Source organism: Pelophylax lessonae (genome assembly GCF_965119305.1).
Source record: "Pelophylax lessonae genome assembly, chromosome: 11".
Classification (NCBI taxonomy): domain Eukaryota; kingdom Metazoa; phylum Chordata; class Amphibia; order Anura; family Ranidae; genus Pelophylax; species Pelophylax lessonae.
Genome location: NC_138778.1, coordinates 15580924 through 15595299, shown reverse-complemented (window position 1 = coordinate 15595299; position 14376 = coordinate 15580924). Strand labels below are relative to the sequence as shown.

The 14376-nt window shown below is 46.4% G+C and overlaps 1 protein-coding gene across 2 annotated transcripts in view; it reads left to right on the top strand.

The window, feature by feature from the left end:
- Window positions 1-14376, top strand: part of CEP131 (centrosomal protein 131) — a 143020-nt gene that overhangs the window by 67528 nt on the left and 61116 nt on the right. For both annotated transcript variants that reach the window (XM_082271797.1, XM_082271796.1), the window contains 3 exons: window positions 2068-2269; window positions 4118-4225; window positions 9564-9681. In XM_082271797.1, the coding sequence (XP_082127923.1) occupies window positions 2068-2269; window positions 4118-4225; window positions 9564-9681 (428 nt within the window). The remainder of the gene's footprint in view (window positions 1-2067; window positions 2270-4117; window positions 4226-9563; window positions 9682-14376) is intronic.

Genomic DNA, 14376 nt, shown 5'->3' with positions numbered 1-14376 from the left:
TGTCGCAGGTGGAATTTCCAGAATGAGCTCTTATCTGCTGGGGGGGGGTTTGTGTGCTCATTCCTGGTCAGTGCAGGCATCTAAGGGCAAATTCACACCAACTATTTATCCAAGGCAAACAGAATTATCTATGTAATACCTAACCTCTTTTCCACTATCACTAACCTGCATGTTCCCATCACCTGGTGTCACCTCTCAGATACCTGCATCCACATATCAACTCCAACCATTTACTGCAATCAGCGCAATAAGACAGGTTGAGTAATCAACAAAACAACAATCATGAAAGCTGCATTACGGTGTAAAAGTAATGGTCTTTGAAATGACACCCCCCCACATGGTCTTTGAAATGACACCCCCATCACTCCTAATAAATCTGACTACACTGATATACTGATACATTGTATTTAGTAAAAGTAATAATGTCCGTGCTTTACTGCAGGGCGGCAGCTGGGAAAACACGCGTGCCGCTGGTGGGCCGCTTCTGCTGTGATTTATTTACAGCAAAAGCCGATCTGTGGTTGTCCCGGGCACTTGGTGTATGCCGGCACCCGCCAATCGTCGGGCAGAGACTCAAAACAGAGCTCTGCGTATGTAAACAAGACAGAGTTCCATTCTAAAAGAGGGGCAGGGATGGATTTTGTGTTCCTGCAAAGCAGGGACTAGAATCCATCTCTTCCCCTTAGTAAAGCACCACATATAGTAAACGCAAACACTGGCTAGGCACACAGTTAACTCTTTGATCGCCCTAGGTGTTTAACCCCTTCCCAGAAAGTGTCAGTACAGTGACAGTGCATACTTTTAGCACTGATCACTGTATTAGTGTCACTGGTTCCAAAAAAGAGTCAGTGTCAAAATGTCTGCCGCAATATCGCAGTCCCGCTATAAGTCGCTGATCAACGCCATTACTAGTGTAACAAAAAGAAATAAATTCCAAAATATATCCCACAGTTTGAAGACGCTATAACTTTTGCATAAACCACTCAATATACGCTTATTGAGATTTTTTTTCTCTTTACTAAAAATATGTAGCAGAATACATATTGGCCTAAATTTTTGAAGAAATTTTGATTTTTAAATTTATTTTTTACTGGATAATTTATAGTCGTAAGTAAAAAAATTATTTATATATATATATATTTTCTATTATTATTAATTTATTTATTTTTTTTAAATTGTCAATTTTTTTTGTTTATAGCGCAAAACCTAAAAAACGGAGGTTATCAAATACCACCAAAAGAAAGATCTATTTGTGGGAAAACAAAATGACAATTTTTATTTGGGTACAGCATTGCGTGACTGCGCAATTGTCAGTTAAAGTAACGCAGTGCTGGATCACAAAAAATGGCCTGGTCATGAAGGGGGTGGGGGGGGGGGTAAATCTTCCTAAGGTCAAGTGGTTAAATTAAAAAATAAAAAATTTGCTGTCGAGTCAATTGGATGACAAAAGGCACAAGTTCGATAGAGTGTGGGAACCATGGCTCAGCTACCTAACTGGGAATGCTTGAGGGATCCGAATGGGTCTGGGGGCGGGGCATTGGGTTGGGTCCACTTCTTCTTCTTTCTCTTGCTTTTGCTTCTTTTTCTCTCTATGCTTTCCTTTCTTTCTAACTCTCATTCATGTCTTCTTGACAAAAGTCTTCCTAAGGTTTTCTCAGTGGTAGCACACTGCTGCATACAAATTTGTTCTGGTTTTAGCATGATTCTCTAGTAGCAGGCCGTAAGGTTGATGATCTGCAGTTGGCCTTAGTGCTCGCACCAAGTGTTGCAATGTACTATGGACCACTGCTTCAGAATATCCATTCGAATGGAAGCTTTCGGTACCATACACTCAATTCGAATACACTCAACAATTTTCTTGTTAAATGCAGTATGGGTCTTTGGTGTGTTTATTTTGTTGGCCTCTCTAGGGCTGTTACAGCTGACTATTGAAGTTGTTATACCACTGTTTGATGTTTTATTTAATTGCTTTTTATATTTGTAGTCTGCAAATTTTTCAATAAAAACCATTGAAAATAAAAAATTCTCTTCATCTAATAAAATTATTATTATTATTTTTTTTTTCAGGCCTGGAACCTGAAATCCAGAGACTCATCTCCAAACACAAGCAAGAAATCCGCAAGCTGAAGGCGCTGCACGAGGCCGAGCTCCTGCAGTCTGACGAAAGGGCCGCCTTGCGTTATGTGCGCCAGACTGAGGAGCTGCGCCAGAACCTGGAACGGGAGAAGGAAGAACTGAGCCAGAGGGAGAGAGAGCTGGCAAAGCAGAGGTGAGCACAGCACTGCATTGGTGAAGGGAGTCTCTAAATTTTAAAGAGAACCAGTCACAGCTAGGCTGACGCAGACCTGGACAAATTGTGGCCCCCCCAGGGCCACATTTGGCTCTTTTGGCTGCCCCTATTCCTCACGGAGGAAGCTGACAGATGTCTGTGGGGAGAGCTGCAAGAACTGGAAGGAGAGACCTGGAAGAGCTGATCGGTACATTAGGGAGGCTCAGTTCTGGCCGAAGAGCATTGCCTAGAAGAAGGGGCCAAGTTCTTCCTGTGTCAGCGCCTGCATGCTACAAAGCCCCGGGAGCCCGGCACCTGCTTTTTACTCCAGGTCAGGATCTGCAGAAATCATGATGCTGCTCTCCTCCATTGGAAAGTGCCTCCAGGACTTCAGTATAGATCAGACTTCATAGAGGAGAGCAGCATAATTTTGGCTCCTACTCAGTGGTGTATTTAGGTTTTGTGCTGCCCTAGGCCTGACTAAACTTGTGCACCCCCTAATTTAAATACGACCCACCCCTTCCTGTAAAGGACACACCCTTCCTTTTTATGACCCGTCCTGTCATCTGTAAATCACAGACCACAACCACAGTCTATCAGAGCCCACCGGGGCAGCCTCATCAGTTCCCATAAGTTCAGCCTCATTAGTGCCCATCAGTGCAGCCTTATCAGTGCAGCCTCATAAGTGCCCATCAGTGCAGTTCATCAGTACCCACCATTGCTGCCTCATCAGTGGTCATCAGAGCAGCATATTAGTGCCCATCAGTGCAGCCTATTAGCGCCCATCAGTGCAGCATATCAGTGCCCCATCAGTGCAGCCTTATGTCACTGGATTAGTAAGATTACTCCTTTCTTTCAAGATATTTGGACTTGTGTTTGCTGTCACTGATTGTAATCATAGGATTATTTCACATTTGTATAATGACTAGGAAGTCTAGAGTCATTATACAAATAAGTGAAATAATCAGTGGTAGCAAACACAAATCCAAATATCTTATAAGATTGGAGTAATCATTCTAATCCAGTGACATATTATGATCGCACGTATGAGGTGCGCAAGTCCAAAATATTATTGAAATCGTATACAATTAAAAGTGTTAATTGTATATGATGCAATTCAGTATGCTCGTTCAAGGACAAGGATGTTTAAAGAAATGAAATTATATTTTCTCTTACGTCCTCTGACAGACGCAGCTCTGGAAGGTTTCTTCACTAATGGGTTATGTGCGCCCTCATTAGGAGTAGCTAGGCAGTGAAAGCTTTCACTAGGCACGCCTTTAGGGGCAGTCCTATCCACATGACCCCAGACACACCTGCTCATAGAATCAGTTTCTTGCTGCCTGGCTTAGGAGTATGACCTAGAAATGAAATTATATTATTGACATGATGTCTGCCATACCTGGGGGCGGTGGAGGGTAGGCGGAGCACTAGGATGCATTGTCACACTTATTTGCATTGGCGGCCGTCGGGCCAGTTGTATTAAGTGTGGTCGGCGGCCTGGGGTCTGTCCGAATGTCCTCTCCGGCTGGTAATATACTGGCAGGGAGCAGTGTGAACGCTTTATGGGGGTGCCAGACTGATTTGCCTCCTGGACCCTGCCCTCCAGCCCAATTCGCCCCATAAGACTGGCACTATACTAAAAGTGTAGCGCAAGCCGGCGGGGACCCTTTTCGTGAGGGAGCCGGGAGGAGGCTGTTTTTTTTTTTTTTGTTTTTTTTTTTATCCTGCGGGGTGCAGCTTTTTTGCTGTTTTTTTGTAGGTTGTATATTTTCCTTTATTGTGGCAGCTGCTACACACAATACTTATTTCTAGCGCTCACTTTATCTATATTTTTTTTTGCTTTATTAGGTATGAGAAGCAGCTGGTACAGGAAGAGCATTCTCTGCAGGAACAGCGCCGGCGTCTGTACAGCGAAGTGACCGAGGAGAAGGAGCGGCTAAACCAGCAGGCTGCCAGGTGAGAGATTAAAGGGGGATTCTGGTTTATATTGCCTGAACTTCATACATGAAAGGGAAAGGGAGGGGGGCACTTCCTTCAAAGGGAGCATGGCCAGATTAAAGTGGGTGGGGTCAGTGATGGGAAATAAATCATGCATTGGTTGTTAGTGTGACACCCCAATTGGTGGTCAAGTGGGGAGACCCAGTAACATTTCTCTTATCCATTTCTACTATTATATCCCCCAGTGCCATCATCATCTCCCCTCAGGAATGCTTTCTTATTTACTCCCCTACCCATTCCTTCATTCTTTATATGCAGAGTAGCGCAGGGAAGTAGCAGTAAGACATACAGTATATTGTCAAAAGTATTGGGACGCCTTAACACGCACATGAACTTTAATGGCATCCTTGTCTTAGCCCGTAGGGTTCATTATTGAGTTGGCCCACCCTTAGTAGCTACACTATATTGTCAAAAGTATTGGGACGCCTACCTTTTCATGCACATGAACTTTAATGGCATCCCAGTCTTAGTCCGTAGGGTTCAATATGGAGTTGGCCCACCCTTAGTAGCTATAACAGCTTGAACTCTTCTGGGAAGGCTGTCCACAAGGTTTAGGAGTGTGTCTATGGGAATGTTTGACCATTCTTCCAGAAGTGCGTTTGTGAGGTAAGACACTGATGTTGGACAAGAAGGCCTGGCTCGCAGTCTCCGCTCTCATTCATCCTAAAGCTGTTCTACCAGGTTAAGGTCAGGACTTTGTGCAGGCCAATCAAGTTCCTCCACCCCTAACTTGCTCATTCATGTCTTTGTGGACTTTACTTTGTGCACTGGTGCGCAGTCATGTTGGAACAGGAAGGGGCCATCCCCAAACTGTTCCCACAAAGTTTAGAGCATGAAATTGTCCAAAATGTCTTGGTATGCTGACGCCTTAACAGTTCCTTTCACTGGAACTAAGGGGCCAAGCCCAACCCCTGAAAAACCCAACACCATAATCCCTGCTCTACCAAGTATTTTGGACCAGTGCACAAAGCAAGGTCCATAAAGACATGAATGAGCGAGTTTGGGGTGGAGGAACTTGACTGGCTTACACCTCAACCCAATAGAACACTTTTGGGATGAATTAGGGCGGAGACTGCGAGCCAGGCCTTCTCGATCAACATCAGTGCCTGACCTCACAAATGCACTTCTGGAAGAATGGACAAACATTCCCATAGACACTCCTAAACCTTGTGGACAGCCTTCCCAGAAGAGCTGAAGCTGTTCTAACTGCAAAGGGTGGGCCAACTCAATATTGAACCCTACAGACTAAGACTGGGATGCCATTAAAGTTCATCTGCGTGAAAAGGTAAACGTCCCAATACTTTTGACAATATAGTGTAGCTACCTGTTCCCACCGATCCACCCCAAGCAATTTTTTGTGACGTCACAAGTGCCTGAAATGGGTGCAAGAGGAAGATCGGCGACACAGCGCAGGAGACCAGGCAGTTCTATCTTGCAGCCACTTCCCTGCAGCATTCTGCCTATGAGAGAAAGAGGACACGGCTAATGGAGGGACGGCACAGCAGGGATCATCCACTCATAAGGCTGCAAACAATAGGTAGATTGCGATCAATCTTTGGCCAATCCCTGCTCTAAAGTGATATTAATTAAACTTTGAGGGCCATTTTTAATTGTCCATCTGCATCCTTGGAACCTGACCGCCCAGTTCTGACCTATTGTCAACAGCATGAGATTTTCTCAGAATATAAAAGATGTGCTCAGCTACTATTAACGTCAAACTTTAGAAAGAGAGAGAACCCACTTCAGGTGTTTTTGAAGTCTGCACGCCCCCATTAGGGGAGATTTCTCCTCACCTCCTATTGGGACAGGAAGTCATGGGAAATCTCCACTAAGAACACAGATTTAAAAAATGTGGGACTGTGTTGAGTTTTACAAAGTTACTGATGTGTAAAAATCTCCAGAGCAATAACTAGCAGGTTTATGTTTTTGTGCTGCATGGGAAGTCTAATCTAAAAGGGTTTTGACAAACCTGACTTCCTGCTCAGCCGCCACTACCATGACAATCCCAGTAATAACGGCACATCCCCATGGATTCTCCATACAAAATACACTGCTCAAAAAAATTAAAGGAATACTTTATTATCAGAGTATAACATCAAGTCAATTAAACTCCTGGGATTTTGATCTGGTCATTAAGGTAGCAGAGGGGGTTGTTAATCAGCTGCTTTGGTGTTAATGAAATTAACAACAGGTGCACTAGATGTGCAACAATAAGACCACCTCCAAAACGGGAATGGTTTCACAGGTGGAGGACATGACGTATTTTATTTCCCCTACTCATGCTTTCTGACTGTTTTTCACTAGTTTTGCATTTGGCTAGGGTCAGTGTCACTACTGGTAGTATGAGGCGATACCTGGACCCTATAGAGCAGTGGTCCTCAACCCTGGTCCTCAGGGCCCACTAACAGGCCAGGTTTGCAAGATAACTGAAATACATCACAGGTGATATAATTTGCTGCTCAGTGATTGCAGTAATCTAGTCTGCATCTCCTTAAGATAATACCTAAAATCTGGCCTGTTAATGGGCCCTGAGGACCGGAGTTGAGGACCACTGCTATAGAGGTTGCACAAGCAGTCCAACTTCTCCAGGATGGCACATCAATACGTGCCATCAATGCTGTATCTTGGCCTAGGCCAACAAGGCCCAGGCCTAGGGCAGCACTTTGCAGGGGGGGGGGGGGGGACAGCAAAAAAGCTGCAGCCCCCCGCAGGAGAAAAACAGCCTCCTCCCGGCTCCCTCACGAAAAGGGTCCCCGCCGGCTTGCGCTGCACTTTTAGTATAGTGCCAGCCTTATGGGGCGATTTGGGCTGGAGAACAGGGTCCAGGAGGCAAATCAGTCTGGCACCCCCCTAAAGCAGTCACACTGCTACCTGCCAGTATGATATTACTGGCCGGTGAGGACATTCGGACAGACCCCAGGCCGCCGACCACACTTACTACAACTGGCCCGACGGCCGCCAATAGAAGTGTGACACTGCATCCTAGTGCTCCACCTACCCTATGGGAACTGATGAGGCTGGCCCGTGGGCTCTGATAGACTGTGGTTGTGGTCTGTGGTTTACAGTTGACAGGGTGGGTCATAAACATGAAGGGGTGTGGCCTTTACAGGAAGGGGTGGGTCGTATTTAAATTAGGGGGTGCACAAGTTTAGTCAGGCCAAGGGCAGCACAAAACCTAAATACACCACTGCGTGCCATTGTCAGAAGGTTTGCTGTGTCTCCCAGCACAGTCTCAGGAGCATGGAGGAGATTCCAGGAGACAGGCAGTTACTCTAGGAGAGCTGGACAGGGCTGTAGAAGGTCCTTAACCCATCAGCTGGACCGGTATCTGCTCCTTTGTGCAAGGAGGAACAGGATGAGCGCTGCCAGAGCCCTACAAAATGTCCTCCAGCAGGCCACTGGTGTGAATGTCTCTGACCAAACAATCAGAAACCGACTTCATGATGGCGGCCTGAGGGCCCAAAGTCCTCTAGTGGGCCCTGTGCTCACTGCCTGGCACTGTGGAGCTTGTGCGGACTTTGTCATTGAACACCAGAATTGGCAGGTCCGCCACTGGCGCCCTGTGCTTTTCACAGTTAAGAGCAGGTTCACCCTGAGCACATGTGACAGACGTGAAAGGGTATAGAGTAACCATGGAGAACGTTATTGTACCATCGTTCAGCATGACCGGTTTGGTGGTGGGTCAGTGATGGTCTGGGGAGGCATATCCATGAAGGGACGCACAGACTAGACAATGGCACCTTGACTGCCATTAGGTATTGGGATGAAATCCTTGGACCCATTGTCAGACCCTACGCTGGTGCAGTGGGTCCTGGGTTTCTCCTGGTGCACGACAATGCCCGGCCTCATGTGGTGAGAGTATGCAGCCAGTTCCTGAAAGATGAAGGAATTGGTACCATTGAATGGCTCCCACGCTCACCTGACCTAAATCCAATAGAACACATCTGGGACATTATGTTTTGGTCCATCCGACTCCACCAGGTTGCCCCTCAGTATGTTCAGGAGTTCAGTGATGCCCTGGTCCAGTTCTGGGAGCAAATACCCCAGGGCACCATCGGTCGTCTCATTAGGAGCATGCCCTGACATCAGGCATGCAAAATGGACTAGCCTGCTGCATCATTTTTTCACATTGATTTTTGGGGTGTCTTTGAATTGAGCCCTCTGTAGGGTAATCATTTTCATTTTTATCAAAACAATGTGCTATCCTTTAATTTCTAACACATTACCCAGTCCATATCAGTATAGATCCTAACACATTACCCAGTCCCTACCAGTATAGATCCTAACACATTACCCAGTCCCTACCAGTATAGATCCTAACACATTACCCAGTCCATACCAGTGTAGATCCTAACACATTACCCAGTCCATACCAGTGTAGATCCTAACACGTTACCCAGTCCATACCAGTATAGATCCAAACACATTACCCAGTCCATACCAGTATAGATCCTAACACATTATCCAGTCCATACCAGTATAGATCCTAACATATTACCCAGTCCATACCAATATAGATCCTAACACATTACCCAGTCCATACCAGTATAGATCCTAACACATTACGCAGTCCATACTAGTATGGATCCTAACACATTACCCAGTCCATCCCAGTATAGATCCTAACACATTACCCAGTCCATCCCAGTATAGATCCTAACACATTACCCAGTCCATACCAGTATAGATCCTAACACATTACCCAGTCCATCCCAGTATAGATCCTAACACATTACCCAGTCCATCCCAGTATACATCCTAACACATTACCCAGTCCATCCCAGTATAGATCCTAACACATTACCCAGTCCATACCAGTATAGATCCTAACACATTACCCAGTCCATACCAGTATAGATCCTAACACATTACCCAGTCCATACCAGTATAGATATCCAGCATCATATTTTTCACTATTGAGATCTGATGTGTTTTCAAAACGTTCCTTTAATTTTTTTTGAGCAGTGTAGTTGACCCAAATATAAGAGAGTAATATGGCTTCCAGAAACTACTACAGGAAAAGTTTGCCATTAGGTCCTCAAGCAGGCGATTAGCCTTTCACCAGTGCACACCCGCAGCAGAAACCTCTGTTTTGAGCGGAGTTGGCCTTTGAATAGGCAGCAGAACGGAGCCGGCAAAGAATTTAGACAATATTTGATCCTGCATCCAATGATGAACCCTCTGGTGCACTTTATTGTTTTCTGCGGTTTAGCTTCTGATTGGTTGAACGGCATGTTGGTGAAAGGAGATTGAGCCATGTGTGTTGTCTCATCGTTCTTTTTGGGGCGTTACACAGGCAGAGAGCGGAGCTGGATGAACTGAGGAAGCAGCTGGAAGATAACTGTGCCCTGGCCACCCGCGTTCTGAAAGAGGAGTATGAGAAGAGCAAAGAGGAGCACGACAGGAGGCACCAGGTAACCACCACTTCCATCCAGCCGTAGGAAGGGTCGCTTCACCTAGATGTGATAATGGAGTGTTTGGTGGATGGCAGAGGTTTCAATCTGACCTCCGGCCTTCCCTTCAGTCCTACACAATTGTACCGGCTCCTCTCCTGGACTGAAATGGCCTCCCCTAATTTCACTGCATACTGTGAGCTTCTCTCAATGTGCAATAGAAGCTACAGCAAATCGGATAGAGCCCTCCTCGTTTCCTGGCTGGAGGACATCCAGCATCATCCCAGGTGTGGGCAACTGTGGCTCTCCAGCTGTTGTGGAACTTCATGTCCCATGAGGCATTGCAAGACTGACCGTTACAAGCATGATTCCCAGAGGCATGATGGGACTTGTAGTCCTGGAACAGCTGGAGGGCCCCCTGATTTCTAGTCCTTTCCTCCCCAGCCTGACTGTCCTTGTCCCGCCCCTTTCATTCATTGGGTTTCAGTTCTTTCAATCATAGATGCTCAGCATCACATGTGGGTGTTATCTATGCAAATACAGCCTGCCTAGGAACACCCACTCCTCCAGAATGTCACCCACCCATCAAAGCATTTTGGTATTTGCATAACTCCTCCCAAGAGCCTGCCCACTAATTGCATCAGAATTGAGGGCTATGGAGATGAGCAATGAGGCAGGGTGCTGTGGTGTTTTCAGGAAGCCATGTACAGCCCCCTGCCAGCCCCTCCCACCAGCCATGATCTTCCTGCATTGCATAGAGAAGCACACAGAAGGAATAAAATAATAAGTAATAATAAAATACGTTTTTTTTATTTTTATTTTTTAATGTGTTGATTCTTATGTCTCTCGTACTCTTGGTGTGATATCAGCAATTGTTCTCAGATCTGTAGGCTTGTTACTGCCGTTATAAGGGGGTCCTGCTTTCACTGATGGATTTTTATTTGGGTTTATGGAGAATAAAGTGGAGGGTGGGGATGGGGATTGAGTGGAATGTCGAACATGTAGATTTGAAAATCTTCTATCTTAACCACTTTACCACCGGAGGATTTTGCTGTCTTACGTCTGGGCCACTTTTTGTGCGATTTTAACTGACAATTGCGCAGTCGTGCAACGCTGTACCCAAACGAAGTTTACGTCCTTTTTTTTTTTCCCACAAACAGAGCTTTCTTTTGGTGGTATTTTTACTTTTTGCGCTATAAACAAAAAAAGAGCGACAATTTTGAAAAAATAATATTTTTCACATTTTTTTATATGAAATTCCCCCCCAAAAAATGTAATTTTTTTTTATAATTTTAGGCCAATTTGTTGTCTGCTACATATTTTTGGTAAAAAAAATCACAATAAGCGTATTTTGATTGGTTTGCGCAAAAGTTATTGCGTTTACTAACTAAGGGAAAGATTTCTGTCGTTTTTGGTGTTTTTTTTTTTTTTTTAACGAGTAATGGCGGCGATCTGCGATTTTTTTTTTTTTTTTTTTTGCGGGACTGCGACATTGCGGCGGACAGATCGGACCCTTGACTGACATTTTTGACACTTTTGTGGTTACCAGTGACATTACTACAGTAATCAGTGCTATAAATATGCACTGTTACTGTAAAAATGACACTGGCAGGGAAGGGGTTAATTTTATTGGAGAGGGAGGGGTTAATATATGCCTGGTGCTTACTGACATGTGTAGGGGGAGGTGACTGAGTGACACAAGGACAGATCGCAGGTTCAGCTAAGCTGAACCCTGCAATCTGACCCTGCCTGTCACTTAGGAGATCCGTCTGCTTTGGTTACACAAGCGGGCGGATCTCCAGACTCGATTCCCCGACGATTGGGGAAGAGCGGTGGTGATCACCGCCGCTCCTCCCCTGGCCCGACTCCCGCTGTGACTGAATACTGCGGGAGCGAGCCTCCGGCGGTGCGCGCGCGCCGCCGAGAAGGGGGAGTGTCTGGCGACATAGGTCTACGTTGTCAGACCTACAAGAGTCACTTTGCCGCAGTACAGCTCTAGTGAGCAGTGGCAAAGTTGTTAAAGAAGAACTATAGGCAAAACTTTTTTTTTTCCCATTTTGGATAGAGTATGGGAGAGTTATAGCCCCTGTCGGCTTTTTTTTTTTTTGTTACCATCTGTGTCCCATTGCAAAGATTTACCTTCACTTCCTGTCCCATAGCCAAACAGGAAGCCAGAGGCAATCCCTGCAAATTAAGGGAATTCTTTGGGGACCTCCAAGTCACTGGCACTAGTATCCCCATTGGAAGATTTCCTCTCCATTACTTTTCTGGGGACAACCCCAAATTTGGGGTTTATTTTACTTTCACTTTTAATGATAAGGGGTAAACAGGACAAATGGAGAGGATGAATCTTCTCAACGGGGGCACAGACAGCAATAAAATCTGACAGGTGTTCTAGTCCCTCTCCATTTTATCCAAAACATAAAAAAAAATTTGCCTTTTTAGTTATATTTTAATCATACAGTGCAGGACATAGGCTGGGTATTCATGCACCCTGGGTTATATGCTTGTACCCTCAGGTGATTGAAAAACATTTGAAGGACACGCCCCTTGGGTGTCCCCCTATATAACCCCACCCCACTCTGTGAGTTCTCCCTTTTTTTGCTAGTGTCCGAAGATGTTTTTTTACTTTACCACTAGCCTATGACAGGAAGCAGGGATACTTATGGATTTTTCTTTTAACTTCCTTTATTCAGAGATCATTATGATTATAAGTATTAGGAAAATCCACATATGTAGACTTCATATGTAACTTTTAAAACTGACTCCTCATCAAATTTATTTTTCATCTTAAGTGCATCCAGAAAGACCTGGAAATGTTAGACTTAAGTGCACATGAATAACTTCTCACAAAGCTTTGTGTCTTCTAGTGCAGCTTTCCAGCACAATTGTCCTCAATCTGGCTTTTGGAGCATCATATTTGAACTGGACTTGTGAGGACAACTTGTACCTTCAGGCACTTTTCAGACTCCATTCTGGTAAAGGTTTGCTGCAGAGTGCTTTTCCCGGTCCACAACCTTTGGTATTGCATTAGCAGTTTTTTCGGACTCATTTTGTAGTAGGTTGGTCAATTGCGTAGGTCGCTGGCCGCCTTTATTTCCTGTTTCCATGGTCTGGGTTATTGCTTTGTAACTGAGCTCTGATGTCATACACTGGGTGAAATATTGGTGCGCTCTTTCCCGCCATAGAGCATCTCCACCCTGCTGCTCCTTCTTGAGGAAGCCTCTCTTCATCCCCCACCCCGCTGCTCCTGCTTTAAGGAAGCCTCTTTTCCCCTCCCACTCCTGCTTGAGGAAGCCTCTCCCCCCTCCCTCTCCTGCTTGAGGAAGCCTCTTTTTCCCCGCTGCTCCTGCTTGAGGAAGCCTCTCCCCCCCTCCCGCTCCTGTCTGAGGAAGCCTCCTCCCCTCCCACTCGAGGAAGCCTCTTTTTCCCCGCTGCTCCTGCTTGAGGAAGCCTCTCCCCCCCTCCCTCTCCTACTTGAGGAAGCCCCCCCTCTCTCTTGTGCTTGAGGAAGCCCCCCCCTCCTGCTCCTCCCTCCCTCTCCTGCTTGAGGAAGCCTCTTTTTCTCCGCTGCTCCTGCTTGAGGAAGCCTCCCCCCCCCCGCTCCTGTCTGAGGAAGCCTCCCGCTCGAGGAAGCCTCTTTTTCCCCGCTGCTCCTGCTTGAGGAAGCCTCTCTCCCCCCCCTCCTACTTGAGGAAGCCCCCCTCCCTCTTTTGCTTGCGGAAACCCCCCCCCCGCTCCCCCCTCCCACTCCTGCTTGAGGAAGCCTCTTTTTCCCCGCTGCTCCTGCTTGAGGAAGCCTCCCCCCCCCCCTCCAGCTCCTGTCTGAGGAAGCCTCTCCCCCCCCCCTCCTGCTCGAGGAAGCCTTTTTTTCCCAGCTGCTCCTGCTTGAGGCCTCCCCCCCCTTCTGCTTGAGGAAGCCCCCCCCCTCCTGCTCCTGCTTGAAGAAGCCTCTCCCCCCTCCCGCTTGAGGAAGCCCCTCCCCTATATCAGCTATCTAAGTTTCCGGGATACCTGAGTGCTTGTCTCTTACTCTGAGCCCATACATCTTGCATCACACAACTGCAGTATCTGATTGTAGACCCAGTAACTGTCCCACTGTACTGGGATCCCCCACCTTTACATTCTACCAATGGTTCCAGGACTGCCTAAAGCACGCCTTCTGGTGGCACTGATGTCTACAGCTTGGAATCCCATTATCCACTGATCTTAAAAGTCTGTTCTTCCCCGAGGTCTATCTTGGCTCCCTTCGAATGTGGTTGGGCCACCTCTCCTTTTTCGGGTGAGGTTTTTACCATGCGAGAGTTTATACCCAGATTACCCTGTTATTTGCTGATGCTAATTGCAGAGCCCTCAAGCGTTCCCTTGAGTCTTCCGAGCCACCAGCCGCAGAGACTGTATCTGATTTTGAGTACTTGACCAACAAATTCGCCTTTGAGTAGCAGTCTACTGCAATTACTTCCAAAATAAAGGCAACTTTTTTGGCTCAAAGTGAAGCAGCATACGTGACTCTGAAACTACAGGATAGTGCCCGAACCCCCCCAGGGAAGTGGGCCCTACACCTGGAGGTGTTTAAGGTCCTGTGTCACAGGTGGGGGATGCTGGATGTGAACCTACTAGCCTCCACGTTGAACAGAAAATTGGGCAAGTTTATTTCCAGGTATAGGTATCCTCTAACTGAAGCTGTGGATGTTATGGTGGCCCCATGGGATCAAC